The 18,530-nt window shown below is 46.0% G+C and overlaps 1 protein-coding gene across 12 annotated transcripts in view; it reads right to left on the bottom strand.

Moving 5' to 3' along the window:
• Positions 1-18,530, bottom strand: part of TENM2 (teneurin transmembrane protein 2) — a 1,145,520-nt gene that overhangs the window by 91,107 nt on the left and 1,035,883 nt on the right. For all 12 annotated transcript variants that reach the window (XM_081034975.1, XM_081034979.1, XM_081034980.1 and 9 more), the window contains one exon: positions 5,278-5,424. In XM_081034975.1, the coding sequence (XP_080891101.1) occupies positions 5,278-5,424 (147 nt within the window). The remainder of the gene's footprint in view (positions 1-5,277; positions 5,425-18,530) is intronic.

The raw sequence follows: 18,530 nt of genomic DNA, 5'->3' as shown, positions 1-18,530 counted from the left end.
CTGAGACAGCCTTCCACTCCTGTCAGCTCTCATGCTGGATGATAAGAGTAATAATAATAATAATAATAATAATAATAATAAATTATGTTTCGATACATCTTATCTTTTCAGATGGATGTGAGCTCTTTGTGGACATGGTCATAAGTGTCTTAATATTTGTAAAGGCCTATTTCCAATGTCTAATATTTAGTAAACTCTCAACACATGCTTGTTAAACCATAAATGAATAGCTAATGGATAGATGGATGGATGGATAGATGGATGGATGGATGGATGGACAGATTCATACATAATGACAGAAAGTTAAAGGCTTTTTAAATTTGGAAACAAACATCAATCACCTCTCCAACTAGGAATACAGAGCACTTCTAAATTATACTAAAGTTAAAAACAAGACAATATACTAAAGTTATTCACTCAGGAACTAAATGTGACAATATGTTGACAGTTTTTTTCAATTACTCATCTCTTCTTGAAATAAAATTCTCTGCTCACTTGTGTTCTGGGAATTCTAGGGGTTGGTGTTAGGGGCACAGGTGCTATGACATTGGGTCGATCACCCTACTCAGGGAAGTCCTTGGTTTAAAGTTTTTCTCAAAAAGTGGTCGGCAGACCGCTTGTGTCAGAATTCTCTGGGGTGCTTAGTCAAAATGCAGAGTCCTGGGTCTCATATCTGACCTAATAAATTAGAATTTCATAGATGGGGGCCTGGAAATCTAAATTTTTAACAAGTTCTCCAGTGTGGTTATGCGATGCTCAAGTTTGATAAGCACAAGTTAGAACCTTGGTTACCTACTGTGGGAAAATTAATGATTGGGCTCCATCTGTGTGGATGCAGCATTTGTTCTAGAAAATAGCAACATCAATACAAATAATGTTAAAGCTAGCAGCAGCCAAACACACGGGGACATCCTATGAGCCAGGCATCTTTGTATTGCCTGTATTTTCTCACTGAAACTTCACACCTGCTAACCGAGGTGGCATTAACATGCCCATTTCACAGACAAGAAAACCGAGATTTGGAGCAGTAAAGTGACTTGCAGAAGTGGGATACAAAGACTGACTCCTGAGCCCAGGCTCTTAACCATAGGATGTGACCGTGTCCCCTATTCAGAAACCAGAGAAGTGACAGGAGAAGGGACACAAGGTCTAATTTCAGTGGTGTGTTGAAGCAGAACGGAGGGGAAGCAGAGACAGCTCCTGTGGAGCACGAGGGATGTGATGCCGTGGGGACGTATGCACAAGCTCAGCTTAGAAAGGGCATTCTCCTACCCGCTCTACCTCCGGGCCTCTCTCCACAGACTGGAAAGGGCATCTCTAGGATTCCATGGGGGCTTCAGACAGACTCCCGGTCTGGCTTGAAATGATGGGAGTTGGGCTTTGTATAGACAGAGGGCTGGGGGCCCCGACTCTAAGTTCGGGGTGATAAAGGGGTGTAAGAAAGGAGTACGGACTGTCTTTCCAGGCCAGCAGGCCTAGCAACACCTCCCCACCTCGTGGTTCCCACTTTTAGAGGGAATCTACACCCTTTCTCCTACCCGTGGCTGTGGTGAACTAAATCTCACACCTCTGTCTTGGTGGTGATAATTAAATATTATTCGCCTGTCACTTGGTACACATGTTGTGTGTATTCTCAGGCTTTAATGAGCCGGTGTTTGTCTTCTGTAAGCAAAAATATTTCTTTGAGTCTCTTCTTTTTCAAATTGGGGTGAGCAGTTCACGGGAAGATCTCTCACTATGAAAAAAGACAGCCTGCTTGTCGGCATGTTTGCCTGAATCGATTCTCCTTCTTTTTAGGGGCAATGGCAGGTAAAGCTTGTCCCTTCCGAAGCAGCCACTGTCTCTTGAGGTTAAGTTAGTGGTCACATAGCTCGGGACGTTGGGAGACTTTAACAGTGATGGGAGTAAGAAGGTAGGGAATTGGCAGAAATTGGTCTTGTGGGTTATCCTAAGGCAGCTTTTCCCAATAGGGTTTCTCAACCAAATACCACAGAACACGGAAAATGTTCGAGTGGACGTTTTCTCAGGTTGTCCAAGGAAGGTACTTAGCTAGTGCTATTCTGGATGCATAGGACAGAAGTTAATTCATGCCATGCGGTGGACCTCTTAGGACAGTTTTCAAAGAGAACCCGCATCAGCATTACCTGGAAATTTACTAGAAATTCAAATTCTTGCATCGCACCCCAGACCCATGGAATAAGAAACTCTGGGGGACCGGAGGGGTGGGGTGGGATGGGGGGGAGGGAGAGTCCCTGGGGGGAGGATTTAGCAATCTGTATTTAATCAAGCCCTCTGAGTGGTGTTGCTGTAATCTAGAGTTTTGGAACTCCTAGTGGTTATAAAGCAGCAGGGCTTAATTCTCTCATGGAGGAACCCAGGTCAAAAAAGGCGGTTAAGGACTTCTGTATCTATATTCATATTTCTATCTGTAGCTATCTCAGTTTAAAAAAAAAAACAACAACTATCGTTTTAAACTGCGATTTATTTTTTTTTAAAAAAACTCTAAGTCTTCCTAGATGGGAAAATGATTTGCCTCTTCCAGCTCACTTTGGAAGAGCGCTCCATTATGTTCCCCATTCATGAGGTTTATAACAAACGTGTTCATTGCAGCTGCTCCCAGGCCTACGTGCAGAATGCTTTGCCTGGTGCTTCTTCTGACGCACCTCCAGGTTTAGAAACCCACACAGCCCTTCCTGAGAATTCCCAAAGCAAGACACAGCCTGCTGCACAACTCCTACCCCCACCCACAGCAACTGAAACCGTCATATAATTAGTGCGCTGCCGGGTGGGATCTGGAGTAGATGAGGAGTAACTTTAATATTTATCAATAAACAGCAAAGTGCTTAGCACACCTCCTAGGGAAGTAATTAACCATAAAAAGGATACTCTGCACAGAGGAGTCTCCTCCAAAAAAAGAACTCAGTTAATTGTGAGTTGCTAATACCAGGTGAGAGGGAATCCGGGTCTGCATCTCACCTGACATAAGCAACTCTAAATTAACTGGGAGTTTCTTTTTATAAACACCATACAGAGCCTTTTTTTTCTTCATGGTTAATTACTTCCTTGGGAGATTCACTTTAACAGCTCCCATAACAAGGCCATTATTGTCTTGAGCACAATCACTGCCTCATTTGCTTTTGTGCCCTGCCTTTCTGACGCTCTGCTTCTGCTCACCACAAGGGACCCTGACCTGTGCGTGGGGTCCGTGGGGTCCGTCAGTAGGCAGGAGAAAGGGTGTAGAGTCCTACCTACTGTGTCTCCTCCAGCCCCACGCCCTCAGGAATTTGGTTTTCTTCTGGTGGGAGCCTGGATTAGGGGTAGGGCCCGTAGAGAGGGAGGTGGGCTGAGCAAGGCTCAGTCAGGAGACTGAGTCCCCCTCCCCTATGTGCAGCCTTCCAACCCTTTGGTTCAGCTGCTGACACCCGCAACAGGGCCGGCAGCCAGGATGGCAGCTCCTTTCTGGAAGAGGAAGAAGCTGATTTGTTAGCAACGGCTGTGCTCAGAGAAATCATCAGGGACCAGAAGCAAAAACACTGAACCTTCCCAAGAAAACTAGTGCGATTTTGACTCTCACTCTTGGGAAGAAAGAAATGCATTATGTAGTTATGTCTCACCTCATTCAAGCATGAATTAAAGTGCCTTCTATTTCGGCTCTCTTTCAGGAAGGTAAATGAATGAACAGGAGCTCTGTGAGCCCCATCAGGTCTATATACTTTTTCTGACTGGTGTACTCCTATCAGTGCATGAGCATTTGGTTATTTACGAATTATATGCATGTACAACTGCAATAATAGATGATGGAAGTTGCAAAATGTCTATTAAGAGAAAGAGGAAAAATAAAAACAGAGTGTCTCACACTTTCAGTCATTACCTGGATAGATTGCATCTCACTCCGAATGCCACCGAAACTGTCCCCTTGGGGCCATGAGGGCAGGGGACTGACATTCCCAGAGCATAGTGATAGGGGTACAGCAGGGTTATACACACTTTCGTTAACTAATCAGGCTCATGGATCCTCTTACACCTGAAACAATTTTGGTGGGTGTGGATACCAGACCTGCACTACTGTTTGGGGAACGTGGCGTGGTATTCTTAGGAAATCAGGTGGCCCACATGCTACCACAATCCCATGTAGCCCCACAATCTTAGCACTCCATCAGGGAGTATCACAGGACAATTCAGCGCAGAGGGTAAAACCGGGGTCAGCGAACTTTCCCTATGAAGGGTTGGAGAATAAATACCTTAGGCTTTGTCTGCCCTGTGGTCTCTGTCCAATGAATGACCTGGCAGTGACTTTTCAGGTAAAAGCAGTTACAGCCAACACACAAAATAACAGGCATGGCTACGTCCCAATAAAACGTCATACATGGACACTCAAATTTAAATTCCACAGAGTTTCATGTGTCATGAAATGTCATTCCTCTTTAGAATTCCCCCACCCCAAACCATTATATACAAAAAAGCATTTTTTGCTCAGAGGCCCGTGCTAACCCTGTTTCCCCGAAAATAAGACCTAGCCGGACAATCAGCTCTAATGCCTCTTCTGGAGCAAAAATTAATATAGGACCTGGTCATATACTATATGTATATATCATATAAGACCGGGTCTTATATTATTTTTTGCTCCAAAAGACGCATTAGAACCGATTGTCCGACTAGGTCTTATTTTCAGGGAAACACGGAAGTAGGTGGTGGGCTGGATGTGGCCCGGGGGCTGTGGTTTGTCACCCACAGGTTAGAACATGGACTTGAGTCAGAGCTGGGTTTGGGTCCCAATTTTAGCACTGGCAACTTAGTTTTCTTTCAAAAGTTACTAAACCAGAAGGAAAAAAAGCTGACTACTCTCTAGGCCTCGATTTCCTCATCTGTAAGGTAGCATCTCAAAGGGTGGTAAGGACGAAGGGCTGCATTGCTTGTGATGTCTTAGCACGGCATGAGGCACAGAAGTGTCACCATCAGCACAGTTGTGGTGGTAACTTGCAGCCCTGAGGGTCTGGCAGGAACAGTCACCCAGAGGCAGAGTCAGGGCTCAGCTATCTTTCTGTGGCAATACGCATTGAGAATCCAAAGCCAGCATCAAACCCCAGAGCTTCCAGCTTATGTCTATCTCCAGGACCTCCCATTGGCCCAAGGACGCTGCATTGGCTTCAAAGGAAATGTCACAACAACATTTGACAATAGTATAGGGGAGGTCTTTCAGGAAAAATGACTCATGACGACCGCATATATACAACGCTCTGTTCTTGAGGGGCTGGGAATTAGAAGACGCTTGCTCACCTCCCTCATTATCCTTGTTATCTGCGCAGGAGGTTTCCATGGCAACATTGCATCCGGGCCCTCTCCAGCCGGTCTGGCAGACACACTGCCAGCTGTTCTGACCCAGTGTGCATCTCCCGTTGCCGTTGCACAAATCAGGGCAGCCATCTGGTTGGAGAAATGGAGAGGATGAGAAGGAGGGACATGAGGCCACGCTGGGGTAGCAGGGGGCCATGCAACGGGGGAAGCAAGGCCACAGGACAGCCGCTGGGCCAGCCTCAATGTGGGGCCCATGCCTGCCTTGGAAAGAGTCGGAGAAGCAGGCGACACATGCAGCTGCGAGACAGAGTGGGGCCCCAGATGCATGGTATCCCCAGTGACACTGACCTGTATGAAGGGGTCTGAGGCAACCTCAAGGTGGGGAGTATTGCAGGACACTAAACTAGCTCTGAGCTTACAACAAGACTAGCTAGGCTGTTATTTCCATTCTGTGGCTTAGGACTGACGCCACCTCAAGGAAAAAAGAAAAATATATATATATATATTTCTTTCTTTCTTTCTTTCTGTTTCTTTTTTTAGAAGCGTCTTCCACAAAAGGAAAAAAAAAAATGTCAACCCTGGATGGAGCCAAATTGCTCTCCATCTTTCAGAATTTTAAAGATAAATTTATATAGGATTATCACGAGTGTTTTATAACCAAGAGCTGGATGGTTCTGCTGGGCTATTTTCATATTTTTGTAATATTTAGTTTTAAGGAGCACTTTAAAATGTTGGCTGCTCAACCTGTTTATGGCATGATTTAAAAACACGGCAGGATCTGAAGGCTGTGGGAGAAGGAGGTGCTGAGTGCCATGAATTGAGAAAAGACAGAGCCTCGGGGAAGGCAGGGGGGTTCGAGTAATTCCTATTCTGTGGTTTTCTTTTATTTTGGGTGTTGGTGTGTTAAATCAGCAGCCTACCTAACTAATTCCCTAATCACTCCAGCACCCAAAACAAGTACAGCTACCACTCTGCTGACATGTGCCTCCTCAAACAGAGCCTGGATGAGGAACGAAGAGAAAGGATAAGGGGGCACTAAAAAGAGATGGGAAGTCTCCCTAGCAGAGCCTCTGTCACCCTTTCTAAGATGTAGAGAGACGCAGAGAAGTGGTAGGATGTGACCACACTCACAAGGCCTTCTTGCTGGCAAGAATTCCTAGATGTCTTTGCATTTTTCTTTCTTTAATGAGGCATAATTCACAGGCCACAACAGTTTTAAGTGTACAGTGCAATGACGTCTAGTGAATTTACAACTCTGTGCAATCCAGGTATGTTTTCTTAGTTCATGTACATACCCTCATTGCCCCCATTGTCTTGTTTCCACCTGTCTAATTCTATTTCTTCATCTGCGGCCATCTCCATGCCATCTCTTTCTTTGTCTCTTTTTAAACCACACAAAGTGCAGGGTGGACTGGGCCATGGCAGAGGGAGGAAGACCTTTGTAACGATGGAGGTAATTGTTTTGAAGCCTTTTGGGCCCAAATCTTCTGAATCTAAAGCACACCACATCTTTCTTACCTCTCTCTCCAGGTTCCAAAGGCCTTCACATGGTATCCTTTCTCTCTTCTCTCTCATACCCCTTATGAAAATGGCAATAAACCTAATTTGTGTGTGTGGCCATGGTGGGAATTTAAAGGACTCCTCCTAAGAAGAAAGGTCTGGGTGTCTGAAATTGAATCGCAGTTTACTTCTTTAAGAAGTTTCCCTCCTCAGTGCTTCTTCTGTCCCATCCTTTCCCACTGTAGTCGGGTTAGGGCCTAAGAGAGCAGGGTAAGCCACCGAAGAGAGGCTCTACGTGGGGAAGTATCTATAAGGAAGCTGAACTGTCTTGAAAGAGAATCAATGAGATAGCTGCACAGGAATCTGTTTTCTTTCCATGCACAGCCCACCCTAAACCCACGATGCAAATGAGGCACCCGTGTTTGCTCACTTGAGAAAGACTTGCTGTTCTCCACACACAACCCCTGCAATGCCCAGACTCACATTCCCTTGTCTTTCCTTACCAAGGAAGTGACTGGGCCCTCCCTGGAAAACCCGTGACATACCCCCGTTCACACTGCTAGAGCAAGTTGGGAGCACAAGCAACCCCCAGTTTCAGAAAAATGCCACAAATGTTTCTGCAGGAGCAAAATGGATGTCAGTACCATGTTTCCCCGAAAATAAAACCTAGCTGGACCATCAGCTCTTACGTGTCTTTCAGAGCAAAAATTAATATAAGAGCCGATCTTATTGTACTATAAGACCGGGTCTTATAATTTATAACATAACATAACAATATAATATAATATAAAATATATAATACCGGGTATAACATAATAGTGGTTCTTATATAATATAAGACCGGGTCTATAATATAATATAATACCGGGTCTTGTATTAATTTTTGCTCCAAAAGACACATTAGAGCTGATGGTCTGGCTAGGTCTTATATTTGGGGAAATACAGTAGGAAAAGCTGAAGGGACATTTCACAGGTTCTCAAGGAAAAGAGAATATTTCCAACTTCCAGCCACCTCCAGCTTTACAATTTCTACTAGTCGAGTTTCTGGGACTGGATCACAGAGACTACACGAAATGACAGCCCTACTAACATTTGCTCAGCGTGCCATCTATTATATGTGCTTTGTTATTTAGCTACTTTGAGGTCTCATGTTTGACTAAATCATGCCCAAAGTCTCAACAGAAGCCTCATTGTGTAGGAAACCCACGTTCACTACCTAAAATTTAAATTTGCAAAGAACACCAGCATGTCAGTGAGAGATACGCACTCAAAATATGTATATTCCTAGATTGAATGAGACTTTTTTTTCTCTTCTTTCTCTTTCTTGATTTTTCTCCCTTCCCGACCAACTGAAGTGAGATAAACAGACCACAGGAGCAGGTTTTCTCCACATCATATGAGGAAGATGAAAACACGAACAGTAGGAAGCTGGCAAATCTCTGAGAAGTTTCAGGGCAGCTGCTTTGAGCTTGAAGAGGAAGAAAGCAGCCTTGGTAGGTGCATGGCGTTGCTAGGCAACCCCAAGCTACCCCCAGCATAAGTTCATTCTGCTGGTGGCCTTCTGAGGAGGTGATAGGTTGTGTTTTTAAAGTGCAAAGCCAGCTTCTGCTTGAGGAAAAACAAAACGTAGGAAGTAATTAGTCTGCAGGGCAATTGGGTCTCAGGTGGCTGCTTTCTCTGGAGAGCAGCCAGTAGCTGGAGTTGGACTGGGCTAATGGGCTCATACTTGGGGATCCAAGAGGGCTCCCGGATGGAGTCTTCTGGATTTCAGGCCAGGACTGCTGACTTGCTTCAGTGCCTACCTCTGACACCAGGATACACCATGATTACACCACGATGCCGTCAGACACAGATGTTTGGTTTCTTGTGCAGCCAAAGAGCTGGCTGTCTGGAGACGTTAGGTTCTATCGTGACCCTAGACCTGTGATTCTCAACTGAGGCAAGCAATTTTGTTCTCATTCTCTGCAGGGTGCATTTGGCATTGTCTGGAGACACTGTTTGATTATGACAACTTGGGGAGGGTGCGACTGTCATCTAGTGGGTGGAGGTCGGGGTGCTGTTCCTACAATACCCTACAGTGCACGGGACACTTCCCACAGCAAAGAATGATCCAGCCCCACATGTCAGTAGTGCTGAGGTTGACAAACCCTGCCCCAGACCTAAAGCTCCATGAGACCTGAGACTTCCCTGTTTGCTGTTGGATCCCAGAGCCAGGCCTGGTGTCAGGCTCATAGTAGGTGTTTGAATGAGTGGAAAACAATCAGTAGTGCAGGATTATTTCAGCCTGGCCCTTATCTAGATTCTTCTGAGAGTCCTGAGAAGATAATGCGACCTCCCCAGAGTCAAAGCCCAGGGAGAACTTTCCAGGGCATCAGTGGTATCTTGGGCTGGTTCTGTCACACTTCCAATGCCTTTGGCAGAGTGGAAATGGAACAATTTCCAATGGAACAATTTCTACTCACAAAATTCCAACCACTAGGAAAGAAAATCCATTGATAACAGCTACCAAGGAAGCAGGATTTTTGCCTTAACAAAAATTAGAGCTGATGCGGAAATTTGGGATTAAAAAAAAAACACAATAAGAAACAACAAGCAAACAAACCCAAACGCTTATACTCGGATAACTCCTGAATGTTCAACTCCAGTCCTTCGAACTCTAGACCTAGATTCCAACTTAGATCAGTATCTCCATCTGTTCATTCACAAGCATCTCAAGTTCAACAGAATTCAGCCTCTTTGTCTTCCGTTCCCCCAAACTCTGATCCCTTAATCAAAGAGTGGCGTCTCTATGTACCCCAATGCCCAAGACTGAAACCTTGGAGTCATTCTCAGTACGCTCCCCACTCTCCCCACCCCTTTCATTTCATGCATCTAGTCAACAACCAAGCCCTGCCTAACTTTCCTCTTAACAGTAAGAAGTCCCACCTGTCCTTCCTCCTAAAGATCTCTGGAATCTGCCCCCACCCCCACCCTACGGCTCAGCACAGCTCCGGACTCTTGCCAAACCTCCTGCCCGATCTCTCTGCCTCCCGTCTTGCCATCATCCATTTCTCTCTGCTCTGGACACTGCTGAAAACACTTCTGTAGCTCCCCACCAACCCCAGGCTGAAGTCTGAAGTCCTCAACCTGTCTCATGATCTTATATGAACTGGTTCCCACCATGTCAGCCTATCTCAATTCCACTTTAGATTTTGGTCAGACAGGAGTCCTTTGGCCTTTCCTTTGCCCTATCCTCATCTGCCTGACTTCAACGCACCCTTCCGAATTCATCTCCAGGAAGTCTTTACCACACTCCCAAATCTAGGCTAGCTACACCTGTCACAGCGTCTCCCCTCCCCTCCCCTCCCCTCCCCTCCCCTCCCCTCCCCTCCCCTCCCCTCCCCTCCCTACTATACTGTGTAACAATGGTCTGGCACCTCCTTAATACTTGTTAGCCCATGTAGTAACCATTCCTTAAGACATTTTGCTGTCACCTGCTAAAAAACTGTTGTAATGAATGCGCACATCATCATCGTCTATAATTTGAATGGTGCCTCCAGAATTGTGCAGTGTGCAACTGAACCGCTGCCATGGGCACTCCTGTTGTAACGTAAGCTTGTCAGGGCAAGGCCCAGGTCTATCTCATTTACTCTTGGTCTGCCAGCACTCAATAGTTAGGGGAATGGATGAATGAATGAATGACTCCTGACTGAAATCAGCATCTCCAGTGTCTTTGGCAGAGTGGAAATGGAATAGTTTCCAAGACATTCTACACATAAAATTTCAAATACTAAAACAACAACAACAACAACAACAGAAAAATGCAACCCTCCAAACACCTCCAAACATCTTTGAACATAGTTACTAGGTAGACAGGCTTTTTGCCTTAACAAAAATGAGGCATGAGCAAAATAATGTCTACAGCACAGTAAAGAGAGGAGCATAAATGCGCTTGAAGAAAGCTATAATTACCATAAAAGGCTTTCCTAAAACAGTATCAAGTGTTCCACCATGTGCAGCAATTTGGAGGTAGAAATAAGTGGCTAATATTGTACAACAGGTATGGAAGGAGAAGTCGCATTTTAACATTTAATATCAAGTACACCTCAGAAAAGCACAGAGGACAATACCCTACTCAGATGGAAATGCAAGTGACAACACAAAACAGGCTTCATGTAAATGAAGACGGATGATAGGAGAGCTAGAGGAGATGCAGTTCCTGCCTGGTTCCAGAAACCACGAGGGGAGCTCCTGTGTCCTGGATTAAACCCCTGTGGAAAGTCTTTTCGGAATCAAGGGGAAAGCCTTGACCTTGTTTGGAGTCGGAGAGCTCTGGGATTAAAACCTAGATCTGTCTCTTGCTGTCTGTGTGATCGTGAGTTGGTAGCCTCTGCTCTCACCTCTATTTGTAAAATTATAGATCTTACTAATTCATCTTGTTGATTGTCCCTCCAAACAGAATACAACCTGCACGAAGGCTGGGATTTTTGTGTCTTTTGTTCATTGAGACATCCTCGTGTATAGAAAAATAGCTGGCGCATAACAGACAATAAATGTTTGTTGAATGAAGAACTTACTTCCTCCGATGCCGGAGGGGTTAAATGAAGTGATAAAGGCAGAGGTTTTGGCACGGAGCTTGGCACATTGCAAACATTCACTACATAGTAGCACTAGGTGACGCTGATATAATTGCTGCTTTTGCAAATATAATTAGCAGTAGGCTTTTTCTTCCGGCACTGTTTGGAGTGTAGGCCATTTCTCTTTGCCTCACCTCCACATCAGGAAATGAACGAGAACGAGAACCCGTCCTAGTTCAACCTATCCTATCCTACAAAAAAATAGAGTTTCCTTGGGTGTGCTCAGTGTGGAACTTCATCAGAGCCAAGGAAATCCTCACTCTCCCTGTGACCACCAACTCGAGAATCCAGCAAAGACACGTGGGGCCGGCTGCGTGAGGAGAAACCCCACTGAAGCCAAGGGCAATTCTGAGGGGCAGGAGAAGTGAAGGTAAAATACATGCTGCCTTTTTTCTGGGGGCACAGTTGTACTTTTGAATGTTAACTTAATCAGGGAAATCCCTTTCCCCCAACTGTTTTAAATGTCACTATTTCCCGAGAGCTGTGCACAGTCGGAACCAAGGAGCAGCCCCGTGCTGGAAATATGAACTAGAGTCAGCCACTGTGTTCCAGAGCTCTTTAGAGTTGAAAACAGCTGAGGTGTTGGGGGCCAGGGATCACCAGAGGTTCAGTGGCCATTTATACTAAACAGAAGTGGCAAATGCTCAGAAAATTAATCTGGTGCTTCGAGACACTCTGGGGAAAACTCCAGCTAATTTTAGGAGATTGGCTGCCAAAGCAGCATTCTGGTCTCGGGGAAATGGCAGGGCTGTCCCTTCCCCTGTACCCGCCTGAGCAGGAGAGAGCTTTGGAGGGACTCTGTGCCCTCCAAATTGCCACGCCTCACAGATTGGCATGGACCCTCAGCCGTGAGCCTGCGTTTGAACAGCTGCCCCTGTTTTGTTAGAAAAGACGTGGAAAATCCAGAGGCAGATGTTCCTTTGTTTCAACAACATCTGGATGTCTTTAAGGGTTTGCACAGAGGCGAGTATGGGGGAGGACGGGGTGGGCGGGCTGGGAAGGCCAGTGATGCTTCCCATGGTCTACTGCTTGTCTTCTGGGCATAAGGCAGAAGTCCTGCCCCTCCAACCCTGCAGCAACAGAAATGGCAAAGCCTCCGCGAGGTGATATAAATTTGGATCCAGCTGTCTACTCTGCACGTTTCCTGCATGCACCTGGATTCTCACGGGTCAGCATCATTTCTGTCTGCCCGGGAGAAGGAAGTCAGCAGGCTTGGCCTCAGCCTCCCGAAACATGGGAAACTTAAAAAAAAAAAAATAAAAAATAAAAACAACCCTTCCACATTTGAGGAAAAAGGGGAAAGGAAGACGCATCTTAGTTTTTACTTTTTTGGTGCTTCAAGTTCTTACTCTTTCTTTTTTTCTTTTTCTCTTTTTTTTAGTAGAAGATAATGGGGGAGGAAAGAGAGTTGAGGCAACAGTAACTGGGACGAGCTCTTCTGGGAGGAAAAGCGCATGTTAATTCCATAGTGAGCTCAGACTGAATCACTCTCACTGGGGCCCAACACAAGCCTGGGCTTTTCTTGGAGGGAACCTGCTTTCTTTCCCTGGGACATCACCTCCCTTTATTCCACATTACCTAATTAAAGGAGGACGGACGTGGTGGGCTAGTGGTGGGAGAATATCACCATGGGGCTAAGCCCACATGAACGGGCGCCTCACTGACACTTGCTTTAGATTAGAGCAGTGCTGCTCAAAGGGTGGGACCAGCAGCAGCAACGTCACCTGGGAACTTGTTAGAAATGCACATTCTTGGGCTCCATCCCAGACCCACTGAATCTGCACCTCTAGGAATGGGGCCTGGGGATCTGAATGTGGATGAGCCAGTGGTGGTGGTGGTGGGGGGAATTTGGATGCCGGCTCCCTGTGAGAACCACTGCTTTAGGATTCAGTCCTAAATCCCGTAAAAGGGCCTCCGAGGCCCTGCGTGTCCCGTTCCTGCCCACGTCTCCCCTTCTTGTCTCAGAGCACTTCAGGCTCCGCTCTCTGACCTTCAGCCACACGGCCCTGCTGTGTTCTAGGACACAGCCATCATGCATGTGGGGGCTATTGCAGACCCCTCTCCCTAAATTACACTCCCTGCATTCTCTCTGGCTGAAGCCATTCACCTTGGGCTTTGCCAGTGTTGTTCAGGGAAGGCTTCCCTGACTGCCAGCTCCGGGGAGCCGCCCCCATTACGCGATTTCATACCACCACCTCCTCCTCCTGCTACTGCACTTGCCATAACTCTAATTAATCCTTTGTTTAAAGCAGTGGGTCTCAACTCAGAGGCACATTAGGATCACCTGGGAGCCCTGAAAAATCCTGATGCTAGGCTGCACCCCAATTAAATTGGAACTTCTGAGGAGGAGACCCACGCATCAATATTTGTATTTATTTTTTGAGCTCCCCAGATGGTTCCTGTTTGAAGCTGAGGCCCAGCAGTTTCATGTCCATCTTCCCGGGAGCCTTTACACCTCCCGAGTACTAAGACTCTGGCTCTATTGTAAATGGCTGTTTTCCCAGGGCCCACCCGAGGGCCTAGCATTAAAGACATTTGTTGAATGAATACATAAATAAACCGTGTGGGGTTTCTGCTGCTTCGCTGTGCCCTTGATTCAGCAGCCAGGTGAAAGGAAGAGCTTCCTGCTGGCCACACCCCAAGCCCCTACATGGATGACACTTCCCCATGCAAAGAATCAACTGGCAGTGGCACAGGGTCCAAAACCAAGCTGATGACAGCGGTTGTGGATGAGCGCTGGACTAGGTGTGTGCCTTTCAACTTGCAAGAAGCTGATACCTTCTGACTGAAAAGGACAGAACAGGGTGCCCAGCGAGATAGAAAAGAGGTGTTGTGGTAGATTAAGAGGGTGACAAGAGTTACACAAAGGCAGGGATGACTATAATAAAAAAGCCCAATGGTTCAATTTGGTTCTTGATGATAATCAAGTTGTTGTACCTTGTGCTACTTATTCCCACAGCTGTCCAGCTACTAATGAATGTGGTACCCACCTGGTATGGAAATAGGGACAAAGGCATGACTTGGATTTCTTATTTGTTATTTTTAACCATCCAATTTCCACACCCACTGAGCATACTTCTAGCCACAGGAGGATCATAAAAATACAAATAACACCTAGGAGGCCTGTGGACATGGACTTGTTCCTTATTGCAGGGCTGATGGCTCTCTTTTAACTAGAGTAAAATCAGGCCAACGATAAATTGCCACATATTTTTTGTTGTTGCTGTTTGCAGCACAACTTTAGAAAATGTAAGAAAATCACTAAATGTTTCTTTCTCACAGAGGATGTTAAAAAAAAAAAAAAAAAGGCAAAGATTTCGCCCCAGGACTGTAATTCTGGATTTTAGGAAGCTTTTAATATAATGACGACAATAATCGCAAACACTCATACAGACATTTCAGAGAGGCTGGCACTCTTTTTTTGTGCCTTTCATCCATTAGATCATTTAATTGGCACAACAGCCCCATAGTGTAGGTACTAGTATTATTCCCATTTACAGGCGAAGAAATGGAAGCACAGAGAAGTTAAGGAACTAAGGAACTTGGCCAAAGTTGCAGAGTCGGTTACTGGGGGAGCCAGGACTTGACACTAGGCAGACGGGCTCCACAGTCTGCTCTGTGTGCCTGGGACTGTCTAGGATTTAGCACTGAAAGTCCTGAGTCCCCCAAAAACCCTCAGTCTCAGGCAACCTGGTAATCTGTCACCATCGAGGACTGGGCACTTCTCATTGGCAGCCGTGAAGGCAGAAAGGATAGAGGTAAATTACCCCAAAGGCATGGGAGAGGGCACAGACCTTCACACTGGTTTGAGTATGTTGGGCCCTCCAACAGATTCTGCTGCCTTTTTAGGCCGAAGTACCACGTCAGCCTGGTAAGCACGTGGCAGGACTTAGACTGATGAAGACTGCCTGGGTTCAAATCTTAGTGTCTCCCCTTGGCTGCACGATCTTGGGCAAAAATGATAAGCTGTTTATTCCCTAGTTTCTTCATCTGTAAAACCAGGGCAATCAAAGTACCTGGTTGTTGGGGTTTAAAAGAGAGAATACATGTCACGTGCTTGGCATGTGTAAATATATGTAAATGCATGTAATATACATGACATGTAAACTATGTGCAAATGCACATAGCAAACGTTCCAGAACTGACAGCTAGTATTATTATGGTTGTTAAATGTCACCTCACATGGTAGGAGAAGGGTCTGTGTGGCTTAGGAAAGCCTTTTGTTTGCACTTGCTTTGGAGATAAGGAGGGACTGTACATTATTATTTAAAACAGGATCAGCATAGCCAGTATAGCAAAGACCCCAGAAAGGTGCCCTCCAAAGACTGAAATGGAAATGGGAAAAACGAGGTAATTTCCTGAGAGTTACATGAGTAAGATCGGCACTTAATGGATCTGACAGTTGTCCACAGAATTTCCCTGAAAATACAAGAGGCATGTGAGGTGAAAGGTGAAACAGGATTTAGAAATCTCAACCGAGCTCAGAGAAGTATAGTCCCAGAAAGCAGTGGTCTGCCTGGGTTGTGGAAAGGGGGCCTGTGGAGCAAGAGAGAGTCAAGGTCAACTCAGAAGCGTGTTCTGCTCGACTCAGGGGAAAAAAGTAACACCCCCTGCCATTTAAGAGTGGGGATCAGGTGCATAGCACTTCATAGTCTTATTGTTTCATCGAGCCTTTTCAAGGACCATATGAAGTACAAATTATCATCATCATTTGTGGTTGAGAAATCTGAAGCTCAGAGAAGTTAATTAACTTATCCAGGGTCATAATCACTGAAAGTGGTAGCTCGAGGGTTTGAACCCAGGCCTGTACAACTCAGCCCACGACTCTGCTCCCTTCCAGCCAGACAGGATTCTATAGGGAGAGGGAGGCCTTAGAATACTGTACTCCTGGCTTTGATGCCTTGCTCCCCAAGCAATCTTCTGGTTTTAATTTCATTTCCCACATAGATTTCCCTTCAGGGAGAGAATACACTGAGAGGGAGAGTTGGGTTTCCTTCACTATGGCCATTTTGGGTTTATATGTGAATGTGGACAGCATAAGGGAGTCACTCTTGGTCTTGACTACTTAGTTAACACAGCCAAGATGGGGTTTCTGAAGCTGAGAACCAGACAGTATGCCACGTGATCCTGCCAGATGAAGCCACCTCAAGATGTCCTGCCTGAGTGGTTTGGGGCTCCCCAGTCAAGAGTGGTGCCCTTGGTCTCTTTGTCCTTGATGAGTCTAGTGTGTGGGAATCAAGGGATAAAAGGACCTGAATGGAGAAATAGCTCGAAGGGGTAGACTCATGAGTTCATTCTTTCATTCAGTAAATATATACTGAGGATCCACCAAATACTAGGTACTCTGTCGACACAGGGCGTACAGTGGTAAACGGAAGAGACAAAGCCTTGTTCTCAAAGATCTTACATTCTATTGGGAAGAGATCCATAATAAACAGTTAAGAAATTAATATAGGATGTCCGATGGTGATAACTGCTCTATGGCAACATAAAAGAGGGCGGGGGGGGGGGATTGTGACAGGGTGACGTGTGAAGGGGACTGCTGGTGCATGTGGGGTGCTGAGGGAAGTCCTCACTCCTAAGGTGACCTTTGAGTGGAAAACCAAAGAAGAGGAGGAAGAGAGTCATGCCAATGTGTGGGGGACAGCAGTCAAAGCGGAGGAAACTGTAGGTACAAAGGCCCTGAGGCAGAGAGTACTTGGGATGCTGGAGGGACAGCGAGGTGGCCGGTGTGGCTGAAGCAGCGTGAGCTGAGGGGAGAATGTGGGGCCAGAGTGATGGGGCAGGGCTGTATCGTGCAGGGCCCCAGAGTCCACTGTAAGGATATCGGCTTCATTCTGAATGAAACGCAGCCCTGCGGGGTTTTGATCAGAGGAGTGGCCTGACCTGGTTTGAATTTTGAACGATCTCTTGTGCTAGGAGAACAGATGGGGCTGGAGGCAAGGACAGAATCTGGGAGGTTGGCCAGGAGGAGGCCATAGGGATAATCTTGGTAAGCCATGGTGGCGGCTTGGGCAGCGTAGGGGGTTGCCCTGCTACCATGACTCCATGTGGTACTGCTAATTCTACACATCCTTCCAAGAAGAAAGATTTGGGGACACACAAGCAGAGGATAAAATACACTGTCCATAAAAGAGCACTCGGGTGGATGCAACCAAATTAAATGCCTCAGCTGGGAGTCAGAGAACAAATGAGGTTGAGGAAGTTGGATTTTGCAGTGATTGTACTCTCCTCTCCAAGTTGCTTTACTATTAAAAACAACGTTTGGAGGTGAAGAGAAATGGCGACATGGGTGGAGGAGAGCAGCGAACTATGGTGGGGGGGTCACCAAAACTCTGTCCCTAGGGTCAAGGTTGGCAATCTAATATGGAACAGCTCTAGCAAACAAACCTCCCGACTTTCTTAATGGAATGACTTCAGACTACGAGGCTGCATGTATTCCACCAGCTTTGTCTAGTTCTTGGCAATAGGACCTTCCTGGACCACTCATGTGAAGTATACCTGGGAGGGTGCTTATGAGTGTGTAGGGGTCTGCTGGTGTATGTGGGGTGCTGAGGGAAGTCCTCACTCCTAAGGTGACCTTTGAGTGGAAAACCTAAAGGAGAGGAGGAAGAGAGTCATGCCAATGTGTGGGGGACAGCAGGTTTTCCACTCAAAGGTCACCTTAGGAGTGAGGACTTCCCTCACCACCCCACATACACCAGCAGACCCCTTCACACTCATAAGCACCCTCCCAGGTAATGACTCCTGGACTTTTAAGTCCTTTGCATTCTGCTTATCCCTGTCGGTCAGCTTGACCCATCTATATTGCAGCACTCAAACACACTTAAAACTTCTATCTATCTATCTATCTATCTATCTATCTATCTATCTATCTATCTATCTATCTATCTATCTATCTATCTTCTAATTTGTGTTTATTTATTAATCTATCAAGACTTCCTTACCAACCAATCAATTCCTCTGAAGACTTGTTCTCAAAACATTACGTGCCAAATGACCTCGTACTGTCACTTTATTTTATGTTGTTTTATGTTACTTTCTGCCTGGTACGGAAACGATAAAAGCATTTCCATCTGTGCTCCACTTCTTCACCCTCTCTTCTTTCATCTGGTTGGC

The sequence above is a fragment of the Rhinolophus hipposideros genome (genome assembly GCF_964194185.1).
Source record: "Rhinolophus hipposideros genome assembly, chromosome: 23".
Classification (NCBI taxonomy): domain Eukaryota; kingdom Metazoa; phylum Chordata; class Mammalia; order Chiroptera; family Rhinolophidae; genus Rhinolophus; species Rhinolophus hipposideros.
This window is presented reverse-complemented; position numbering and strand designations above follow the sequence as displayed.